Consider the following 22845-nt stretch of genomic DNA (forward strand, 5'->3'; position numbering starts at 1 on the left):
TGGTAAATCTACCCCAAAGTGATAACATATTGAGATCTAATTTTACCTGCAAGCTCAACCCATTTCAATAGGCTGTGGTTTCAAAGCACAAAACCAGCCATTTCATATACACAAATAAACATGAAAATGCCATTTCTAATACATTCTATACTCTGCAGCTGGTATAACAAAGCATTGGAAAATAGGGAAAACAATTTTACAGTATACCTAATTTTACATTGTATTTTCTATCAACTTACTGCAGAAGTACACTGTTTTAATATTTTACTCTATAGCAGGGACAGTGCCCCATACAATCAACCATAATGGGTGGCAAGAGAATTCTTGGTATGTGCTGTCATCAGTGTTGCGAGTGTTATAACTGCTGCAAGGCACTAGATGAGGTATCTGCTGATGACTACATAGATAAGAAAAAGAAGCTTAAGAGCAAACTCCACAAAGACAACTTTTGTAAACAAATGCTAAGAGGCTTTGGAGGTTTTTCTGTTGCCATTATGCTAACAGCCAGCTATGCCCTAATTGTCTTATTTGTGAAACACTACAACTTGTGGTTCTGCCTTGTTTCCACCGTGTGTATCGGTTTTTTCCTCTCCATGGCCATGGCTCTATCCGAGAAAGTCCGGGCCACAGTGTTCCTTATGTTGCCATCATACTTCTCATGTAAGATTCTAACATTATTATTATTAAACATTATTATGTCCTAAAATGGTTTTAAAGCATTGCAGGATTGCATTGTTTAGGGGCTCAAAGTTTCTAAGCTTGAGTATCAATGTTTCTAAACTTGTAATGCTCTGCTCATTTCTGTGTGACTGCACTGTTGCGAGTGTACACCCATTAAAGTCAATGGGGTGCAGGGTATGGCATCTGATTGGCTGTACCTCCTGCCTACCTTTAAAAAAAAAAAAAGGTCTCTAGAATAGGGGTTGGCAGAACGGCTGTAAGAAAGAACCTAAGGATGTCCAGAGATATAACATGCAACAGTTTTAAGAAGCGTGAAGGGGTTTCCAGACAATGTAATTCTGCAAAGCTTTAAAAGCATTGCAGGGAATAATAATGTTTATTGTCCCTTTAAATTTATATTGATGTGTTTCTCCACAGCTCAGGCGGAAGCTGTTATTATAGTAGTGATTTTATCATTGACCATGCAGGGACCAGTTTATAACATATTGGAAAATTTTCACCAGTCAGCTCGTTCAGTCTCATGCGGAGTTGAACTTGCAATTAACCAAACCAAGGAGCTTCTGGAGAAGGCAAAACATCCATTAGTGGGTACGTCGAGATCTCCAATGCATACATATCTGCAATCTCTGCTCCTCTTTCTGTAAAGATTTATGAGTTTCTGTCTTACAGGTGCAATCGACTATCTCAAAAACGCTGGCAGAAAACTGAAATTTGTCGGAGACCGTGCCAGAAAGATGTATAAGGCTATTGTAAGTGGAGTGAAACATGCAGGTGAGTTTAACTACCAAATCAGTTATGGTTTGCTTTTCCTATGGTCTTGTTTATGAGAATGATAATTATCTCTAGAATAAGAGAATAATGTGTCCTAAGAAGTATTATAACATAATTCATTCTCTTTTATTACATTTAATTATCACATTTTTACCTGAGATGTGGCTCATGCATGGTTTTGGATAATGGCCTGGAAAGACTGAATGATTTGCAAAATTACATCTCAGCCTACTTGACATACAAGGTCCCTAAACGTGGAGTTCATTGAGAAAACCTAGAGCTTTTGTAGCCTAATAAAAAAATGCTTACTTTAAAGGGATAGGAAAGTCCCCCAAAATTAAACTTGCATGATTCAGATAGAGCATGTCATTTTAAGATCTTTTTCAAACTTTATTTAAGCAGTTGGAACATACACAATAAGCAAAATAATTACATCAGATTATTCAAGCAGGAGTCTAAAAAAACAATGCCACTAATGGTCCATGTGAGTCTACAAAGGTTCAGAAAAATAAGTCTTTTGAGTGATTATAATAATGAGTCCAAAAAGTTATGTTAGCAGAAACAACTGCAATATCTTTTCTAAAATAATATTATTACTTACGAAGACCTAAAACCAGTTCTATGATATAGAAGCAATCAGGCCTTTTGGTTTAGATAAAATACCACTCAGCTATTATATATCCAGGGCGCCACTCCTGAAGTATATCTATAGAAATTACTAGAAAATCAAAACATTTCAGAATACTACAAATACTACAGCCTTTGGAGTAAATCTAATCTGTTCAAAGCAAATTAATTCCAACCAATTTTTTATCAAACCCCAAAATCTTGTCAAACAAGGTCAATTTAACAACATATGCAGGATATCTGGACCCTGAAAAGCGCATTTAAAGGGACATAAAACCCACATTTTTTCTTTCATGATTTAGAAAGAGCTTGCATTTTTAAACAACCTTCTAATTTACTTCTATTATCTAATTTGCTTCATTTTCCTGTTATCCTTTGCTGAAAAGCATATCTAGATAGGCTTAGTAGCTGCTTTTTGGTGGCTGCACACAGATGCCTTGTGTGATTGGCTCACCCATGTGCATTGCTATTTCTTCTAAAAAAGGATATTTAAAGAATTAAGCAAATTAGATAATAAAAGTAAATTGGAATTTTGTTTAAAATTGTTTTCTCAATCATGGCAGAATTTTTTGGGGTTTAGTGTCCCTTTAACGCAGGAGCTAGATGTTCCTGGCTACCATCTATGGAACATTATAGGGGTGATGTATGCATTGTGTAATATTTGATTATGTGACTCACGTTTCTCAGCAGATAATGTTGCTTTTCTGACACTTTTAATACTATGTGACAGTAGTGGATCCAACACCTCACTTCCCAAGAGAGTAGTCCATTTCCTGTTCAAAGTTGGTAAGGTTAGCTTATTAGTCTGTTCCTGTAATAACTTGTATGTGAGAGAAATGGAAGTCAACCCACTTTTAGCCCAGAGAACTAGTTTATAAATGTCACTATTTCTGTTTGGCATAGTCTTTGATTTTTAACAATTCACTGACCTTTGGATATAGGCGAAGGGGTGTGAGTGAGGTATACCATGTTCAGATTGTAACTCTCTAAAGGAGAGTACTGTATTTCCCTCATTCGACAATACCTGATAAACTGACTTCACGCCCATTTCCTTCCACTGAAGAAATGCCTTAGTTGTAAAACCCACCTGAAAGTTGGGGTTACCCTGTGTTCTGTGTGAGTCCACAAACCATTTGAAAATATTCCACAAAGCACGCAGTATTTGTTAGAAAAAGGGGGATATCCCCTATAATGGCCTCAGCCTGTGATGATGTCATGTGCAGGAGCATAGCAAGTGACCAGGGTTTTATCTCATCTTCTTCAAGCTTCTGATAAGTAAAATGATTTTTACTCATAAACCAGTCAATCACATACTTAGCCTTAGATACTGTACATGACTAAATTCAGAGATTATCTGCATTATTTTAGGAATATTAATTTGGGGTTGCTGTATAAAAAAAAATCATATCATCTGCAAAAAGGGATAAATGCGAGGTTACATTCTCAATTTGCAAACCCTCTGATTCTTTTCTACTTCTGTTTGCTAGAGACTCTATAGCTAGGTGGAAGAGTAGTGGAGACAGGGGACCGAAGGTGTTCCATTAACTAGTACGGTCAATTGTGGAATGCTGTCAACATTGTATTGCTCGTGGGATATTCCACTATCAGACCGAACTCAGCCAGTAGTCTTCTTATCCTGGCGTCGTGCCGGAATGATAGGGAATATCCCAGAGCAGAGAAAGTTCGCAAGATGAGGTAAGCGGCACTCACCACAGGCAGGATAGTCTTCGGCGGCAACAGGCAGGGAATCAGAGCAATCCAAGGGTAAACCACTAGAATGGTCAGGCAGGCAGGGTTTGGTAATGGTAAAGCAGTCCAAGGGTAAACCACTAGAATGGTCAGGTAGGCAGGGTTTGGCAAGAGAGGCAATCCAGAACAATAGGGGTTAATCAAGCAGAGTGTTCAGACAAAAAGAGGTCAGCAGCAGAATATCAATCCATCAATTTAGGGGTTAACAGGCAGAGTGGTCAGACAAGCAGAGTTCAGCAGCAGTATATCAATCCAGCAATTTAGGGGTTAACAGGCAGAGTAGTCAGACAGGCAAGATTCATCAACAATAAGATAATCCAGAAAATAACGATCTATCACACCCAGGAGAACACCAAGTAACACCTATACTTGGGCAGTGATATATAGTTCTGAGCAACTTACATAGGCGCTGGATTCGCGCCACATTAATCCAGACCGGCATCAGAGAGAAGAGCGTGCGGCGATGACATCAGCGCCGCACGCATCTGGACCCGACACAGCCCCTGACAATGAGCAGGGAAGGAGACGTCACGCCCCTAGCAACAGCTAGAGTGGTGCGGCGTGACATAGCCCCCCTCTCAAGGGTTCCCTCCGGGAACCAGAGTCAGCTTCAAATGATGAGCAACATGGAATCTGGAGACAAAATATGGAGCATGTACATCACGGGCAGGAACCCAGGAACGATCTGCCACAGAATAACCCTTCCAATGTACAAGATACTGCAGTTGTCTGCGTCTGTATCTGGAGTCCAGGATCTTAGCAGCCTCATTTTCATGGTCGCCATGAACAAGAAGCGGAGGAGGAGGAGCTCTGAGTCGGGTATATCTATTCCTGAAGTAAGGCTTGAGTAGAGAGATGTCGAAGACTTGGTGTATGCCTAGGGTTTTGGGCAAGGCCACTTTGTAGGCAACAGGAGACAGCCTTTTCAGGACTTTGTAAGGACCGATAAACTTAGGCCCTAGTTTGTGACAGGGTTGACGTAGACTAATATGTCGAGTAGAGACCCAAACACGTTTACCTACTGAGATGGCACGTACACAGGCTCTATGATGATCAGCAAACTTCTTGTATCTAGAGACAGCTGAACGTACAGCAGCAGGAACCCCAGTGGACTGAGCAGAAAGAGGGAAGACAAAAGGTTGATACCCTGCTGCAGCTTGAAGTAGGGAGCACATCGTAGAGAAGAGAGTGTTTCTTGCTAGCTCGGCTAGGGGTAGGGGGGATCCTACAGAGCAGCATATGTAAATATGCTTAATTTAAAAAACATCAAAGATAGCTTTTATTTTAGTACTGGCAGACTTTCTTCCAGTACTTAACATGGCGGGGACAATTGTGGGGTGGGGGAGGGAAGAGAGCTGTTTGGGAGGGATCAGGGGGTGTAATGTGTCAGGTGGGAGGCTGATCTCTACACTAAAGCTAAAATTAACCCTGCAAGCTCCCTACAAGCTACCTAATTAACCCCTTCACTGCTAGCCATAATACAGGTGTGATGCGCAGCGGCATTTAGCAGCCTTCTAATTACCAAAAAGCAACGCCAAAACCATATACAGTATGTCTGCTATTTCTGAACAAAGGGGATCCCAGAGAAGCATTTACAACCATTTGTGCCATAATTGCACAAGCTGTTTGTAATTAATTTCAGTGAGAAACGTAAAATTGTGAAAAAATTAACGTTTTTTTTTTTTTAATTTGATCGCATTTGGCGGTAAAATGGTGGCATGAAATATACCAAAATGGGCCTAGATCAATACGTGGGGTTGTCTACTAGACTACACTAAAGCTAAAATTAACCCTACAAGCTCCCTACATGCTCCCTAATTAACCCCTTCATTGCTGGGCATAATACACGTGTGGTGCGAAGTGGCATTTAGGAGCCTTCTAATTACCAAAAAGCAACGCCAAAGCCATATATGTCTGCTATTTATGAACAAAGGGGATCCCAGAGAAGCATTTACAACCATGTATGCCATAATTGTACAAGTTGTTTGTAAATAATTTCATTGAGAAACTTAAAGTTTGTGAAACAATTTATGAAAAAGTGAACAATTTTTTTTATTTGATCGCATTTGGGGGTGAAATGGTGGCATGAAATATACAAAAATGGGCCTAGATCAATACTTTGGGATGTCTTCTAAAATAAAATATATACATGTCAAGGGATATTCAGGGATTCCTGAAAGATATCGGTGTCCCAATGTAACTATCGCTAATTTTGAAAATATGTGGTTCGGAGATAGCAAAGTGCTACTTGTATTTATTGCCCTATAACTTGCAAAAAAAGCAAAGAACATGTACACATTGGGTATTTCTAAACTCAGGACAAAATTTAGAAACTATTTAGCATGGGTGTTTTTTGGTGGTTGTAGATGTGTAACAGATTTTGGGGGTGAAAGTTAGAAAAAGTGTGTTTTTTTTCCATTTTTTTCCTCATATTTTATAATTTTGTTTATAGTAATTTAAAAGATATGATGAAAATAATGGTATCTTTAGAAAGTCCATTTAATGGTGAGAAAAACGGTATATAATATGTGTGGGTACAGTAAATGAGTAAGAGGAAAATTACAGCTAAACACAAACACCGCAAAAAATGTAAAAATAGCCTTGGTCCCAAACGGACATAAAATGGAAAAGTGCTGTGGTCATTAAGGGGTTAAGGGTACAAAATGAGCCAGTCTGGAGAATCGATCCACCACAACCCAGATAACTGTATGGTGGTCAGAAGGTGGGAGGTCCACAATGAAGTCCATAGTTATATGTGTCCATGGTTGTTTGGGAATGGACAATGGTTGGAGCAAGCCAGGAGGCAAGGATTGGGGAGTTTTGTTGGCAGCACAAGTTGTGCAGGCTTTTACATAATCCTGAGCGTCAGACTTCATAGTAGGCCACCTGTCAGGCACAACCTTTTTTTACTAAAAGGATACAGTGTATTCCAAAATATGTGTGTTTGTAGCTACAGAGAACAGGTGAAATGTGCTCACTATAGGTTATAGTTAATGAGCAAGTGCCTGGAATGTAGCAGCGATACTGAGCAAAAAGAAACAAAGTTCACTTTAGAAACAACTCACAGACAATGGCAAGTCAAAGTAAGTTACTTCCAGAATAAATTATAACCCTTCAGTAAAACAACAGCTGGTAAACTAATGGTAGCAAACTGTGTAAGTTCTGATAGGGAAGACACAGTTAGTATAGAGAGCTTTAGGCACTTTGATATGCAAGGTATAAATGGTTCAGAATAATGCATAATGTTCAATATAATATGCTTAAAGAAAGTCAAGGCTGTATGGTATATACAGAGTACATGAGGTAAGACCGGCGTGGTTTGCAGAAGTTGTTTTTATGGAGCAAGGTCCGGAGAGTGTGCAGCTGAAAGAGGTGAGCTGGAGCAACACAGACAGTGTCTGTTAGAGGAGGTATAAAGATCCGGTCTGATGGTCAGGTGAGGCTTGATTGTGCTGGAAGTACACAGACGGCGTCTATGTGATGTGGATTTGGATTCCAAAGTGCTGATATAGATAGTAGGTAAAGAGCTGGTAGAACACAGACAGCGTCTGTGCAAAGTGAAAATAGATTGCGGTAATTCAATGGTAGCAAAAGTTCAGGCTACAATAACTACTCTCAAGTAAAGAGAGCGAAACAAGACTCAGGTTATTCTCAATAAGCCATTTGGAAGCACAGGAAGGGGAAATTTATAGGGAGAGTGGAGTATGGGAGGTATTTAGGATTTAAAGGTATGTTACATACATGTTGGGAAAGACTCTTAAAAGTCCTAGTCAAACCAGGATGTCCTGAGAGTTTACTATCATGAGCCTAGGATAGCACAGGGGTGGGTAGGTTCAGATGTACAAAGAGGATATCGGAGGCCACGGGGGCTCCAGGAGTTTTAATAGACTGGGCACGTTGCAGTCTTTGCAGAAGGGTGGTATTTAGTTGAGCAACCACACAGGAGGGCGGTATGATGTATTATATAGGGGCTTCAGAGGAATCACTTGAGTGAGGGAACTGATGGGAAAGGGCATCCGCCTTCTTGTTCTTGGTCCCAGGAAGATAAGAGACCACAAAGTTAAAACGGGAAAAGAACAAGGCCCATCTGGCCTGTTGAGGATTGAGTCGATGAGCAGTCTCTAGGTTAGTCAGATTCTTGTGGTAGGTGAGAATCTGAATTGGATTGGCGGTGCCCTCTAACCAATGATGCCATTCAGTCAAAGCCATCTTAATGGCTAATGGTATCCGGGGTATACTTCAAGAAACAGAGGAAGAAGCCGCAGTACTAGGAGCAGAGACTGGCGGTACAACAACAGAAGCAGTATTCGTTGCTGTAACTAGTGAAGAGAGTTGAGCAGTTATAGCCTCTAGTTTGGAATCCATACTCTGCAACTGTATGGGTTGACAAAATTTGTCCCTGAAGATAAGCTGCTCTTGCTACCTCATCTGGCTCCATGGCCTAAGTATAATGTAATGCTCGTGGGATATTCCACTATCAGACCGAACTCAGCGTTGAACCAGAATGATAGGGAATATCCCAGAGCAGAGAAAGTTTGCAAGATGAGGTAAGCGGCATTCACCACAGGCAGGCTAGTCTTCAGCATCAACAGGCAGGGAATCAGAGCAGTCCAAGGGTAAACCACTAGAATGATCAGGCAGGCAGGGTTTGGCAACGGTAAAGCAGTCCAAGGGTAAACCACTAAAATGCTCAGGCAGGCAGGGTTTGGCAACGGTAAAGCAGTCCAAAGGTAAACCACTAGAATGGTCAGGCAGGAAGGGTTTATCAACAGAGAGGCAATCCAGAACAATAGAGGTAATCAAGCATAGTGGTCAGACAAGCAGAGTTCAGCAGCAGTATATGAATCCAGAAAGTTAGGGGTTAACAGGCAGAGTGGTCAGACAAGCAGAGTTCAACAGCAGTATATCAATCCAGCAATTTAGGGGTTAACAGGCAGAGTAGTCAGACAGGCAAGATTAATCAACAATAAGGTAATCCAGAGAATAACGATCTATCACACCCAGGAGAACACAAAGTAACACCTATACTTGGGCAGTGATAGATCATTCTGAGCAACTTACATAGGCGCAGGATTCGCGCCACAGGAATCCGGACAGGCATTAGAGAGGGGAGCGTGCGGTGAGGACACCAGTGCCGCATGCATCTGGACCCGACACAGCCCCTGACAAAGAGCAGGGAAGGAGACGCCGCGCCCCTAGCAACAGCTAGAGTGGTGCGGCGTTACAAATATTTTGAATAGGGTGAAGCAACGGACCATGAATGCCTAATTTAACTATAGTAGTGAATAAATTATCCCAGAGGATCTTGTCAAACACTTTTTTGGTGTCCACAAGCAGCAGGCAAGTCTCCTCAAGATTCAAAGAACTCCCATCTTTGTGGATGCTCCAATAGTGAGGGGTTTTACCCTTCACAAAACCAGTTTGATTGTCATGAATTCAATTGGGCAAGAGGATACCCAAGGTGATATGTTGAAATTCCCCCAATCACAAAGGGAAGGTCAGAGAATTGTAAAAGTTGGTTCAGAAAATGTGTCCAAAACTCCTTCTTATGTGTATGTGGTCCATATACCCCACACAGAATAAATGGACAACCATTAACCTCCAGTTTGATAATAATTTATCAACCCTCCTGATCCTTAATGGTCTGATGTATGGAGTAATTATGGTGTTTTCTAAAGAGGAGGGCAACTCCCCTTCACCTTATATGGAGTGTGTAGGATTTCCCCTACATAGCCCTGTTTCAATTTTTGATGTTCAAGACTTTTTAGGTGGGTTTCCTCCACAATAGCAATTTCTACCTTCTTTGTGTGTAAATATTTCATGACCTATTGAGTCGTCCATTACCGGCCCCTTTACCAAACCACATCATTAATAACTTATTACTTTAAGAATAAAGAAACATACTCGTATATCATGGTATAAAATTCTGGCCACAGCCTGTTTATTAATTTAACATAATTTAAATAACCAAATCAATAAATAAACGAAGTGCAATAACAAAACAATAATAACAATAATAACAATAACCCAACTCTCAATGCGCTAGCATCACTGTACTCCCTTTTTCTTAACCCCCCACCCCAAGGGGTTAAAATTCATCATCACCACTACTAGACCAGGCCGTCTTTTTCTCAGGACTTCGCAAGGCGCTAAGTCCGTTCCAACCACCAAATACCAGCTCCAAGGGACCCCGTGCCCAAGGAGCCAATTACCTAGCTCTCCCCACCCATTGGGAGGCTAACCACCAACCACTTCTTGCCTTGGTCTGCCAATTGATGATGCTAGCACACCGCCCTGGCCCCTAGGCCATCGCACCCTCACAATCCTATTAACTTAACATTACTTTTCTTTGGGGAGGGAGGGAGGGACAATCTTCGGGAGCTGCTTCCGCGACCAGGTAAGATCAGGAACTGCCTAGCCTCGCCCTGGTCCTCGCACGTCACTTCCTGTCTGAGCTCCGCCCAGCGACCGGGGCCTTCTCCTCCCATCCGGTCAACGGGCCCCTCCTCCTACATGTCTTACGCCTCCGGGGCCCACCCATGACCTATTGAGTCGTCCATTACCGGCCCCTTTACCAAACCACATCATTAATAACTTATTACTTTAAGAATAAAGAAACATACTCGTATATCATGGTATAAAATTCTGGCCACAGCCTGTTTATTAATTTAACATAATTTAAATAACCAAATCAATAAATAAACGAAGTGCAATAACAAAACAATAATAACAATAACCCAACTCTCAATGCGCTAGCATCACTTTACTCCCTTTTTCTTAACCCCCCACCCCAAGGGGTTAAAATTCATCATCACCACTACTAGACCAGGCCGTCTTTTTCTCAGGACTTCGCAAGGCGCTAAGTCCGTTCCAACCACCAAATACCAGCTCCAAGGGACCCCGTGCCCAAGGAGCCAATTACCTAGCTCTCCCCACCCATTGGGAGGCTAACCACCAACCACTTCTTGCCTTGGTCTGCCAATTGATGATGCTAGCACACCGCCACCAACTGGGAAGACACCTCTTCCCCAGTTCCCCCACCAATCACATCAGCAATTGGAGTCTTTCCCGAATGGCTAGGATGAAAAGCCGTAATCCAAATTCGTTCAGGTGAACACCGTCCTGTAGGTAAAATTCACCTTTTCCCACGTCCTCTAGGTCTTCATGATGGACCACTTCCCCACTAATCTTCTTCATAAATGCTGTGACCAATTTGTTCACTTTTCGCCTACTATTATCCAACCTAGCCTGGTCCCATGCTGTTCTCCAATGTAAGCGCGGGACCATTGTGGACCAAACGATCCTTATCCCGGGAAATAATTCTCGTAATCTTGACATATCTCTCTTAATCCTCCTGACCAGCTCTTTTTGTGGCAGAGACCCCAGATCGTTTCCACCGGCATGAATGACCAATACGTCAGGACGGGTAAATTGTTTGGCATACCCGACGACAGAAAAAACGACTTGGTCCCATCGCAGGCCCCGAATCCCGAACCACCGGAGAACCGCTTTTTCTTTCGGAATGCCTAGCTGCAGGCCGTCTTCCTTGTACCCTGCCGCCCTTCGAGCCCAATAAATGAAAGAATGGCCCACTAACCAGACCTGCAGCGGCTCTGTGAGACAAGAGGAGGAGGGGAGGGGGGGGGAACACATGATTATAGCAACAGATGAGGACGGACGTAAGTCCGATAACACTTGGATGACCATCTCCCCACCCCTTTTACCACTCCCTCCCCCAATCCCAGAGCGGCTGCCTCGGTTGCCGCGCCTATCCTAAAGGAATGTGAACCAAATTCCCCTGGATTGAATCCTGCCGTGTCTAATGCCCTACCTAACACCCTCCGGAATTGAAATTGTGATAAAGCCTCGCTATCCTTATGCAACAGCAATGACCCTCCCATCTTTGGTCTAATTGCCAAAAATTCTTGCAATGCCCTACACGGACACAACTCCACTCCCGTGGGATACAACCTCACCGTTTTGCCCTTTCCTCCTTGATCAGTTTTTTGACCGTTTCAAAAATATGGACACATATGAGTCCGTCACCTCGATATCACAAATACCCACTCCACCTTGCGCACTCTTCGAGCAACTTATCAATTCTGATATCCGGAATGCTCCGAAGAAGGCCAACGCAAAGGCCGTTTGGAAAAGTATTGTTTCATACTCGGATTTACACACAACCTTCAGTACTCTCCAAAGATGTGCCAGTAAGGAAAAGGAAATCGGCCTTCTACTATCCGCCCCACTTCTTTTTTTCTTCAAACCTCTCACAATTTGCCTGACGCAAAACATCTTGGTGATATCGACCATCCCCATCAACTTAAATCTGAAGGCTAACGCCGTCAGCCTTTTTTCAATAGCGGAGGGGGATAAACCACACCCCTTCCACTGCCATATCCATTTCAACAAGAGGTTCTGACACCCTTGTCCGCCCTCTGTGACTCCCTGCTGAACTAGCAAAAGTTCCCACTCTCTCCAAATCTTTTCGTATGCTCTCCACGAACTCGGGGCCAGTGAAGATTTTACCACCTCTGCCAATCCCCCGAGCCAAGGCTCCATAAATGTTCTGGAACTTCCTTCCCCAACTTGTCTGCCCCCGGAGCCAGCTCCCGAAAGCGCTGCCACTGAAAACGAGAGAGTGCGTCAGCTACTGAGTTCTGCACCCCAGGTATGTGCTTTGCCCTGACCAAGATGTTCAATCTCATACACTGCAGCACAAAAACCCTCAACAGCCGTATCACCGCCTGCGAGGATGATGACAAACTATTAATTGCAGCCACGACACTCATGTTGTCCGTGAACAACAGGAGCGACTTGTCCCGAAGTTCACTGCTCCAAACAAACAATGCTACCAAAATCGGAAAGAATTCTAGGAATACCAAGTTTGTTATCAATTCACTCGCAGACCATTCTGTTGGCCACGCTGCCGCGCACCATTCATTGCCAAAAACTGCCCCAAAGCCTTTACTCCCTGCAGCATCAGTCACTAGCCCAAGCTCCTCACCCGATATTCTGGGTGGCTGAATCAACGCGACCCCATTGAAATTCTCCAGAAATACTTTCCATACCTTGAGATCTTTCTTAAGGGGCGACGTCAGCCGTATGAAATGATGCGGCTGTTGAATGCCCGCTGTCGCCAATGATAGCCTGCGACAGAACACCCTACCCACTGGAATGATCCGGCATGCAAAGTTTAGCTTGCCGATTAAGGACTGCATTTGCACTAGTTGCACTTTTGAAACTGACAAGAATCGTAAGATGATGCTTACTAGGTCCTGCACCTTATCCTCCGTGAGCCTGCACTCCATCAATCTAGAATCAATCGTAATGCCTAGGAAATTCAGCTTTGTCACTGGACCCTCAGATTTTTCCATTGCAATGGGTACTCCAAAATCTTCCGCTACTCTGTAAAAAACATCTCTCAACCTTTCGCAAACTGCGGTCCCCTCGGGACCCACAAATAGAAAATCGTCCAGGTAATGTACCACCGACGAAAATCCAGCCTGCACCTTGACCACCCATTCCAAAAAAGTGCTAAAACTCTCAAATAATGCACATGCTATGGAACATCCCATGGGCAGGCATAGGTCCACGAACACTTTCTCTTCAAAACAGCACCCCAGCAACTTGTGTGAGATTGGGTGCACTGGGAGTAACCGAAAAGCCGATTCAATGTCAACTTTTGCCAACTGCGCTCCATTTCCTGCCGCCCTAACCATAGCCACCGCCGAGTCAAATGAGGCATATTTTACTGATGCCAGTTCAGGTGGGATCCCCTCATTCACTGAATTACCCTTCGGGAAGGATAGGTGATGTATCAGCCTAAATTTTCCAGGATCCTTCTTAGGGACCACTCCTAACGGAGATAGCCTTAATCCTGGAAAAGGCGGGGCGTCAAAAGGACCCGCCATCCTACCCAGTTCCACTTCCTTCCCCAATTTTTCTTTCACCACCTGCGACCATTCCCTAGCCGATTTCAAATTGCCCACAAAATGGTCAGAACCTCCAACCGATGGAATGATAAAACCAAACCTAAATCCATGTAATAACCTTGCCGCTTCCTCCCTGCAGCCCCATCTACTGGCGTAATGACCTAGCCAGGGCTCCATCTTTTCCACCCTGATTGGGGACACCCCCTTCTTTAGGGGACTCGGCTTTCCAACCAACTTTTCCTTTCCTGAAACACTTGGCAAAGGCGTGGGCCCCGCCACAACCTGAGCATTCGTGTCGAAACTTACATGAAGTTCCCCATTTACACTGCCCTTCATTGTATGCAAAGCAGAAACCTTTTCTGCTCGCGGACTGCGATGTGGAAGTAGCTGTGGCCGGACTGCCGGCCCCCGACCGAAAGGACTGCACCGATCTCAGTGGCGTCATGATTTTTAACCAAAGCCCCATGTCCCGGTCATCCCACCTCATCGCAGGCTTTACTGCCATCCTCTGACGAAACTGTTCATCGTATGTCCACCACGCCATACCCCCGTATGTGCGCTGGGCTGCTGCGATCTCGTCTAGATAACAGTACATGGAAGCTCCCTGTTCTGGAAACCTCTCTGACATAACACTAGCGTAAATCACGAAAGATTGAAGCCAATTGGAAAAGGTTTTTGGTAGCTTCCTATATCGCCTCTTTCTCTCATCTTCCTCTTTTTTAACGCTGTCTTTTTTGGGATCATCTGTTACTTCAAAAGACTGTTCCAAAGGAAGCAAAGAGAACAACTCTATATATTCCCTGGACCATACCCTGCCCCTAACCTCCTTTGTTAAATGCAGCCCTAACGGACCAATCGAGCATAAGCATGACCTAGCCATGGCTGTATCCGCCACTCGGTGCTCCGAGGGTTCGGCCCCCCCTTGTTGCCCTACCGAAGATGCCATCGCTACTACTTCCCCATTGCTGACTACTGCCGCGTCCGTTTGTGGCCCCGCATTTGGCCTAGCCACCGTCACCATCGGCCCTTCAGCCCCATTCGGGACCCATGCCCTCTCCAGCGGCAACTGTGTACTCGCGGGTACAGCTGAAGCCTCAACTGACCGCAACAGCGCCCTCAACCCTACAACCAACTGCCTGGATACTGTATCACTACTTGCCCCTTCCCCCTTCCGCTGTGACGAAGAAAAACTCTCACCTGCCAAAGCCGTCACCGCCGGCACTTCCGTCTGCGGCGGACCCCCACACTGTGATCGTCTCTTTCCTTGGTCATTTTCTGCTGGCCCTTTGTCCTCATGGTGAACCTGTAATATATCAACTGCATGACCCCCGGCAAATGGTCCCGTATTGATTTTTGGTATTGCGTCGCTTGCCCGACTTAGTGTGTTTACCACCCGCTCCCTGACAACACTTTTTGCCATAATTCTGTTTTGTGCTATACCTCTCCTGTTTTGTGTCACACTCCCCCTCCCTTTGCTGGCCGTCCTGGCCGTACCTCCCCTCTGCCCCAGAGGGCTCCTCCCCAAAACTCTACTCCTAACCGCCTCCCCCACCTGGTGTAGAACATAACCCCCCCTGTCCCTTACCCCACTACCCCTTTTTGCGTAGCCACTTACCATTCCGACCAGAGAGGGCTGCTCACTGTATGACTCTTCACCCGTGTCCAGCTGTATAGTGTCCGTCCAAGATTCTGCTAGGCGGAAAGGCTCGTTCTCGCCGCCGTCCCTGAATTCTCTACCTTGTAGCCTGGACACCATTGCATCTGTTAAATATATAACCTGATTGTTACTCATATCCAACCTTTTTTCCAAATCTTGCCCCACATTTTTTTCGACATCTGTTCTTCCATGTAAATTAATTTCTTTACCCTGCTCCCGCCCGCTTGTATTGTAACTATCCCCCCTATGGTCAGGGGACGGGGGAATCATGTCTTCCCCGTCTGAAGAGCTAGGGAATTCCTCAATGCACACTGGTTCGCTATATATACTCGGGTTGTATTTTTTACTGCTGCCCCTCCCACTCCCACGGCCCTTAAGGAGGCGGGATGCCCTGTGCCAGTGTTGACTTGTCCCACTCGCCACCCTGCTTCCCCCACTGGGCCTCTCCCTTTCGAAATGACCATTACCGTCATTAAACATTTCTCCCCCCTCCCCATCATCATTGAATAATATTGGGCTCTTTTCCCTACCTACCTCTTCCAAAACTGTCTCTGCTTGTGTAACGGAACGGGCCGCCGTGCCCCTCAAAGCCTCATGTTGCCCCCTTATGTTTACACTCCCCTCGCGAGCCGCCGGAACGACCCTGTGTTGCCCCTCCCTATGCTCTCCCAGCTGGGTGCCTGCTTTATTAGCCACTATGGGTTCCCGCTGCGGCCCCGCCCTTAATTCTTCCGGCTGCCTATCTCCCGCTTGCAAAGAAAGCCCCGCTGTGCTATGCTCCGAATCCCTTTCCCGCCTTCTGCCCTGCATGCTCTCCGTGTCTCCTGCTCCCCGGCTGCCTGATTCATTGCCCCCAGTGCCACACCTATTATGCTCCGCTCCCCCCCCCCCTTCGCCACTGTCACTTCCCCCCCTGTACAAAGAGGCCCCCCTGGGCCGTTGGCATTAACCCTGCTCATACCTGCTGATGGCCTTTTTTCCTGTGCCTCCACCTCTGCCTCTACCATGAGCCGCCGTGCGTCCCCCACTGCCCTTGCCTGTTCGACCGTCACACTCCCCGACTTCTTACCCGGCCTCGCCTCTCTGCTTGGACTCCGTCTGCGTCGCGTCCCTTGTGGCCTGTGCTCTGGGCTGAGCCGATTGGGAGGCCGTGTCTGACGCACCGGTCTGGATCTTGGAGCCACTTCACCTTCCTCCACTCCGCCTTCTTCTTCGCCCAGGAGCCTGCCGATCCGGTCCTGTATCCAAGAAGAGCCTTTCTCCGCTGCTGCTGACCGGATCCTCGCCAGCAAATCTTCGATCTCCATCTTCAATCACCGATTCTTCTGCTGGACAATCTTCGGGAGCTGCTTCCGCGACCAGGTAAGATCAGGAACTGCCTAGCCTCGCCCTGGTCCTCGCACGTCACTTCCTGTCTGAGCTCCGCCCAGCGACCGGGGCCTTCTCCTCCCATCCGGTCAACGGGCCCCTCCTCCTACATGTCTTACGCCTCCGGGGCCCACCCAGGATTGCCCTTCTTTTCATTGGGGATCTTATCCCACCCACATTCCATGCTATTACCTTCATTATTTAGGAGTATGTTCAATGGGATTGTTAGAGTGTAATGGAATGTATCGGGGTATTGGAACACAACTGCAGATATTTAGAATAGGTATAAATGTATCACCTCCTAACTTGATATACACTATGAATTTATGGAAGTGCAATCAGAAATCTGGGAGGAGAATGAATTTGCTAATAATAAGTAGCCTTGTGGACAAGGAGACTCTCTGGCTTAATAGGAATTAGCCCAAAAAGAGTTTTTGTATTAGTGTAATAGGGTTTCTGTGATTGCCCAATTTGTTGCTGATAATTATATTGAAGCGCTGAGAGGTTGCAATGTGTGATCGAGTAGATAATTTGTAATGCTTTCACTGGCTATCTTGGTACGAGCTGGATTGTGTTATGCTCGGTATGTGGAGTAGGAGAAGCTCAGATGCGAGGTGGCGAGCGGGAGGTAGTTTACTCTTACAAGCGTCGGTAGTGTAAACAGAGAATGGGGGAGGAGTTGTCCTTTGCAAGTAATCTCCGTTGCACAGCACAGCTGTTGACGACAGGGACGCTCCGACACTTGTATTCTGCTTACTCTTCCTTTGGATAACAAGTAGCAATTTACTGCAATAGTAAGTCGGAATTAAATACCTTGTGGAGATTTTTGTATGATCGGCTGCGAGCCACAGTACAGTCCCTCCGGAGGAGATTTACATGAAACAATGTAACAAGTCCGTTTAGTACGTTAGGTCTCGCAACAGGCGAGAAACAAAGTTGCAAATCCACCTTAGGAATTACTTCAGAGAATTCACGGCAATAGTTAGCGGTTAGCTATTGAAATTGTAATCCAACAGGTTCAGCTCAGTAGGAGCAGCTGCTACCAGTAACTGTGAACAAAATACTAAGCAAGGAGGTTTGGAAACGAGGTAGATTTAATGAGTTGTGGGCAGGACAAGATGAGTCATAGTGAAGGAGAATTAAAGGTACATAACTCATGCAAGCGGGGACTCTGACAGAGAGTGACTGTCAAATATATCAGGGAGAGAAAATAAGATACCTTTGTCAGTATTGATTGGTGTAAAACCTATTATAGAGTATTCACTGAGTGGAAGTGTGGAGCTCTGTGAAACCGCTGACATTCAGAGGTCCCCCCACCAGAAGTCTTTTTAAGATACTTTTAAATTCACTTAATGGAGGCAGAAGAGACCAGATTGATTGGTAGAGGGAGTAGACAAGTGCCTTTTCACACTAGCATGCTGTCTCCTAGATATGTATTTGTTATCTAAAAGGCAACAGCAAGAAGTGTCTCACAGAACATATATGTCAGAGCAGTTAAATAAATAAAAAGAGAGAAGCGCTCAACCTAGGAACGAACAATAGCATAATAGCTTGTTCTATGGCTAGTTACCACCCAAGAAGCAGCCTCTTTTTGCTCAACATGTGCCTTTCACAGAGAAGAACTTTCCTGTAGCATATCAGTCTGATCCTGACTTAACAGTACAGTCCAGCCCCGAAATACCAGGCAATCCCTCTCTGAACTAGAGAAACAGCAAAAGCCAGATGTACGTTTCGGCCTAGTACACCCATAATTCCCCAGCAAAAATGGGTAATTAATTAAAAGATTTCATTATTGTATTGGAACTGTAAAGTTACTTTCACACACGTAAATTGTTATTGTCATTACACACTGTACAAAGAGACCAATTCACAAACCTGTAATGTAAGGAATAGAACTTCTAAAGGGCCTTTGTATTAGTGATTTGCATTTCTTACAATAGAGGGATGGTATTGTAGCAAGACTGTGTTATAGATCATTTTAAATGTAAATAGAATAGAAGCTTCACATAACATAGCAAAGGCTACTAACAATCTCTCTTTACAAAAGAACTTCCACACGTGTGTTTAAACACTTTAGAACATTACACATGCACTTTTGAATTGGGAAGCTGATAGCTTTATAACATTGTGATATTAAGATGAACTTTAGATAATCCATCGGGCCCCAAATTCTCACACACAGTTCCACACCCACCCTGTTTTCTCTGTAAAAGCCTGCGCACTGTATCACTTACTGTAGTGTACGTGGGCTTTTAAATAGAGGATACGGAGGATATGCGAGGAGTAATATCCAGCACTAAAAAATTTAAATAAATAAATATTGTACAGCAGGTGCTAGAACTGGCGACTGTTGCAAGTCACACACTGCGTCTGGGTGCGCTGTACCTATAGCACCTGCCTTAGTGCGGCCCTGCACAGATCTAAATTATAACCTGCCTGAAAGGCTGAAGGTTTTCTAATGCACTTGGGCCAGGTAAATACCCTCTTTATCTTGTATGTGGGAACAGTCATTCAAAAAACATATTTTTAAATTTTTGCCAATTTTCAGTGTTATTTCTTGACTCGTATCAGTTACTGTGTATGCTTAGTTCCCATGTTAATAAACTAGAATTTTTCTAAAATTTAGAGCTATAGTTCAAATCACAGTTGTACACAGATTACGAGCTAGATTACGAATGGAGCAGTAACAGTTACTTGAGAGTGAAAAGGGGTTTATTGAGGGTGTTTGCGCACATTGGGTTTATTGCTCGTATTAAAAGTTGTAAATAAATTGCTTGAGCGAAAAAGTGTCACAAAACGCATAAAATACATGTAAAAGTATAATTGCACTCATAATAACACCATCTAATAAAGATTATTTAAAATAAATATTGCACAAAAAAAAGTTATAAAGACTCAAAGATATGAGGTCTGAAGTGTTAGAAAAAAAGGCATGCAAAGGGCTTTAACATTGAAATAGATACATATACATGTCTAAAGATGTATATATATATATATATATATATATATATATATATACAGGTAGCCCTCAGTTTACGCCGGGGTTAGGTTCCAGAAGGAATGGTTGTAAATCGAAACCGTTGTAAATTGAAACCCAGTTTATAATGTAAGTCAATGGGAAGTGAGGGAGATAGGTTCCAGGCCCCTCTCAAAATTGTCATAAGTAACACCTAATACATTATTTTAAAAGCTTTAAAATGAAGACTATAAATGCTAGACAGCATTATAAACCTAATAAAATAATCACACAATACAGGTAGCCCTCAGTTTACGCCGGGGTTAGGTTCCAGAAGGAATGGTTGTAAATCGAAACTGTTGTAAATTGAAACCCAGTTTATAATGTAAGTCAATGGGAAGTGAGGGAGATAGGTTCCGGGCGTTACTTGTCATAAGTAACACCTAATACATTTTTTTTAAAGCTTTGAAATGAAGACTTTAAATGCTAAACAGCATTATAAACCTAGGGGTATTGTAATAAAATAATCACACATCCATCCGACGCGGAGCGGGTCCATCTTCAAGACATCCAACGCGGAGCATCCTCTTCATCCGGAGTCTTCTTACTGAATGAAGGTACCTTTAAGTGACATCATCAATGATGGCGTCCCTTAGATTCCAATTGGCTGATAGAATTCTATCAGCCAATCGGAATTAAGGTAGAAAAAATCCTATTGGCTGATCCAATCAGCCAATAGGATTGAGCTCGCATTTTTTCTACCTTAATTCCGATTGGCTGATAGAATTCTATCAGCCAATCACAATCTAAGGGACGCCATCTTGGAAGACGTCACTTAAAGGTACCTTCATTCAGTAAGAAGACTCTGGATGAAGAGGATGCTCCGCGTCGGATGTCTTGAAGATGGACCCGCTCCGCGTCGGATGGCTGAAGATAGAAGATGCCGTCTGGATGAAGACTTCTGCCTGTCTGGAGGACCACTTCGCCCGGCTTGGATGAAGACTTCTCACGACTTCGTTGAGGACTTCGGCCCGGTTGGATGAAGATTTCTACCCCTTCCTTGAGGATGGCTGTCCGGTCTTCAGAACTGTAAGACGATCTTCAGGGGGTTAGTGTTAGGTTTTTTTAAGGGTGTATTGGGTGGGTTTTATTTTTAGGTTAGGGTTTGGGCCTGCAAAAGAGCTAACTGCCCTTTTAAGGGCAATGTCCATCCAAATGCCCTTTTCAGTGCAATGGGGAGCTTAGGTTTTTTTAGATAGTATTTTATTTGGGGGGTTGTTTGTGTGAGTGGTGGGTTTTACTGTTGGGGGGGTTGTTTGTATTTTTTTTTTACAGGTAAAAGAGCTGATTACTTTGGGGCAATGCCCCGCAAAATGCCCTTTTATGGGCTATTGATAGTTTAATTTAGGCTGGGGGGGGTTATTTTGGGGGGCTTTTTTTATTTTGATAGGGCTATTTGATTAGGTGTCATTAGTTTAAATATCTGTAATTTGTTTATTATTTTTTGTAATTTAGTGTTTTTTTGTACTTTAGCTAATTTAATTTAATTTAGGTAATTGTATTTAATTTAGTTAATTTATTTAATTATAGTGTAGTGTTAGGTGTTATTGTAACTTAGGTTAGGTTTTATTTTACAGGTACTTTTGTATTTATTTTAGCTAGGTAGTTATTAAATAGTTAATAACTATTTAATAACTATTGTACCTAGTTAAAAAAAAATACAAACTTGCCTGTAAAATAAAAATAAACCCTAAGCTAGCTGCAATGTAACTATTAGTTATATTGTAGCTAGCTTAGGGTTTATTTTATAGGTAAGTATTTAGTTTTAAATTGGAATAATGTAGTTAATTATAGTAATTTTATTTAGATTTATTTTAATTATATTTCAATTAGGGGGTGTTAGGGTTAGACTTAGGTTTAGGGGTTAATACATTTAGTATAGTGGCGGCGACGTTGGGGGCGGCAGATTAGGGGTTAATAAATGTAGGTAGGTGGCTGCGATGTTAGGAACTGCAGATTAGGGGTTAATAATATTTAACTAATTTTTGCGAGGCGGGAGTGTGGAAGTTTAGGGGTTAATATGTTTATTATAGTGGTGGCGACGTTGGGGGCGGCAGATTAGGGGTTAATAAGTGTAGGTAGGTGGCGGCGACATTGGGGCGGCAGATTAGGGGTTAATGAATATAATGTAGGTGGCGGCGATGTTGGGGGCAGCAGATTAGGGGTTCATAAGTATAATGTAGGTGGCGGCGGTGTCCGCAGCGGCAGATTAGGGGTTAATAAATATAATGCAGGTGTCGGCGATGTCGGGGCGGCAGATTAGGGGTTAATAAGTATAATATTAGGGGTGTTTAGACTCGGGGTTCATGTTAGGGTGTTAGGTGTAGACATAAAATGTGTTTCCCCATAGGAATCAATGGGGCTGCGTTACTGAGTTTTACGCTGCTTTTTTGCAGGTGTTAGACTTTTTCTCAGCCGGCTCTCCCCGTTGATTTCTATGGGGAAATCGTGCACGAGCTCACCGCTGACTTAAGCAGCGCTGGTATTGGAGTGCGGTAATGAGCAAAATTTTGCTCAACGCTCACTTCTTGCCTTTTAACGACGGGTTTGCAAAAACCCATAATACCAGCGCTATAGGTAAGTGAGCAGTGAGGGAAAACTGCTCGTTAGCACCGCATAGCCTCTAACGCAAAACTCGTAATCTAGCTGAATATATGTTAATAATAAGAGAAATATTTACAGGTATATATACACATCTATTTTACAGCAAAACAGTCCAAATAATTAATACAGGGCAACTCTACCAACCCCAATTTGTACAACACTGCTAAGATAATCACAGAATTTTATCCAAGGACTATACTACTTAGCCACATTCTCCAGTGTGTCCCAACATTAGCCATCTTTCCAGCAGGAACAGGATAATAAAAAGAGAGAGAGGTTTTGGTGTTCCAGTTTTTTATACCCCAATTTAATAGGGAGTGGTTTATCAAATGCCACTCAAAGGCTATTGGGAGTCTCCTGCTTAGACAGTAGGCCAAAGAACTACTTGAATACTTGAACTACTTGAATATTCAATTTTAAAACCAGCTATGTGAATT

At 43.6% G+C, this 22845-nt stretch overlaps 1 protein-coding gene across 1 annotated transcript in view; it reads left to right on the forward strand.

Annotated features, from left to right (window-relative positions):
* The first annotated feature begins 305 nt into the window (after nt 1-305).
* The window catches only part of DCST2 (DC-STAMP domain containing 2), an 86195-nt gene continuing 63655 nt past the window's right edge, over nt 306-22845 (forward strand). The window contains exons 1-3 of the mRNA XM_053719670.1: nt 306-660; nt 1099-1269; nt 1351-1452. Of these exons, the coding sequence (XP_053575645.1) occupies nt 306-660; nt 1099-1269; nt 1351-1452 (628 nt within the window). The remainder of the gene's footprint in view (nt 661-1098; nt 1270-1350; nt 1453-22845) is intronic.

The sequence above is a fragment of the Bombina bombina genome, chromosome 1 (assembly GCF_027579735.1).
Source record: "Bombina bombina isolate aBomBom1 chromosome 1, aBomBom1.pri, whole genome shotgun sequence".
Taxonomy (NCBI): Eukaryota; Metazoa; Chordata; class Amphibia; order Anura; family Bombinatoridae; genus Bombina; species Bombina bombina.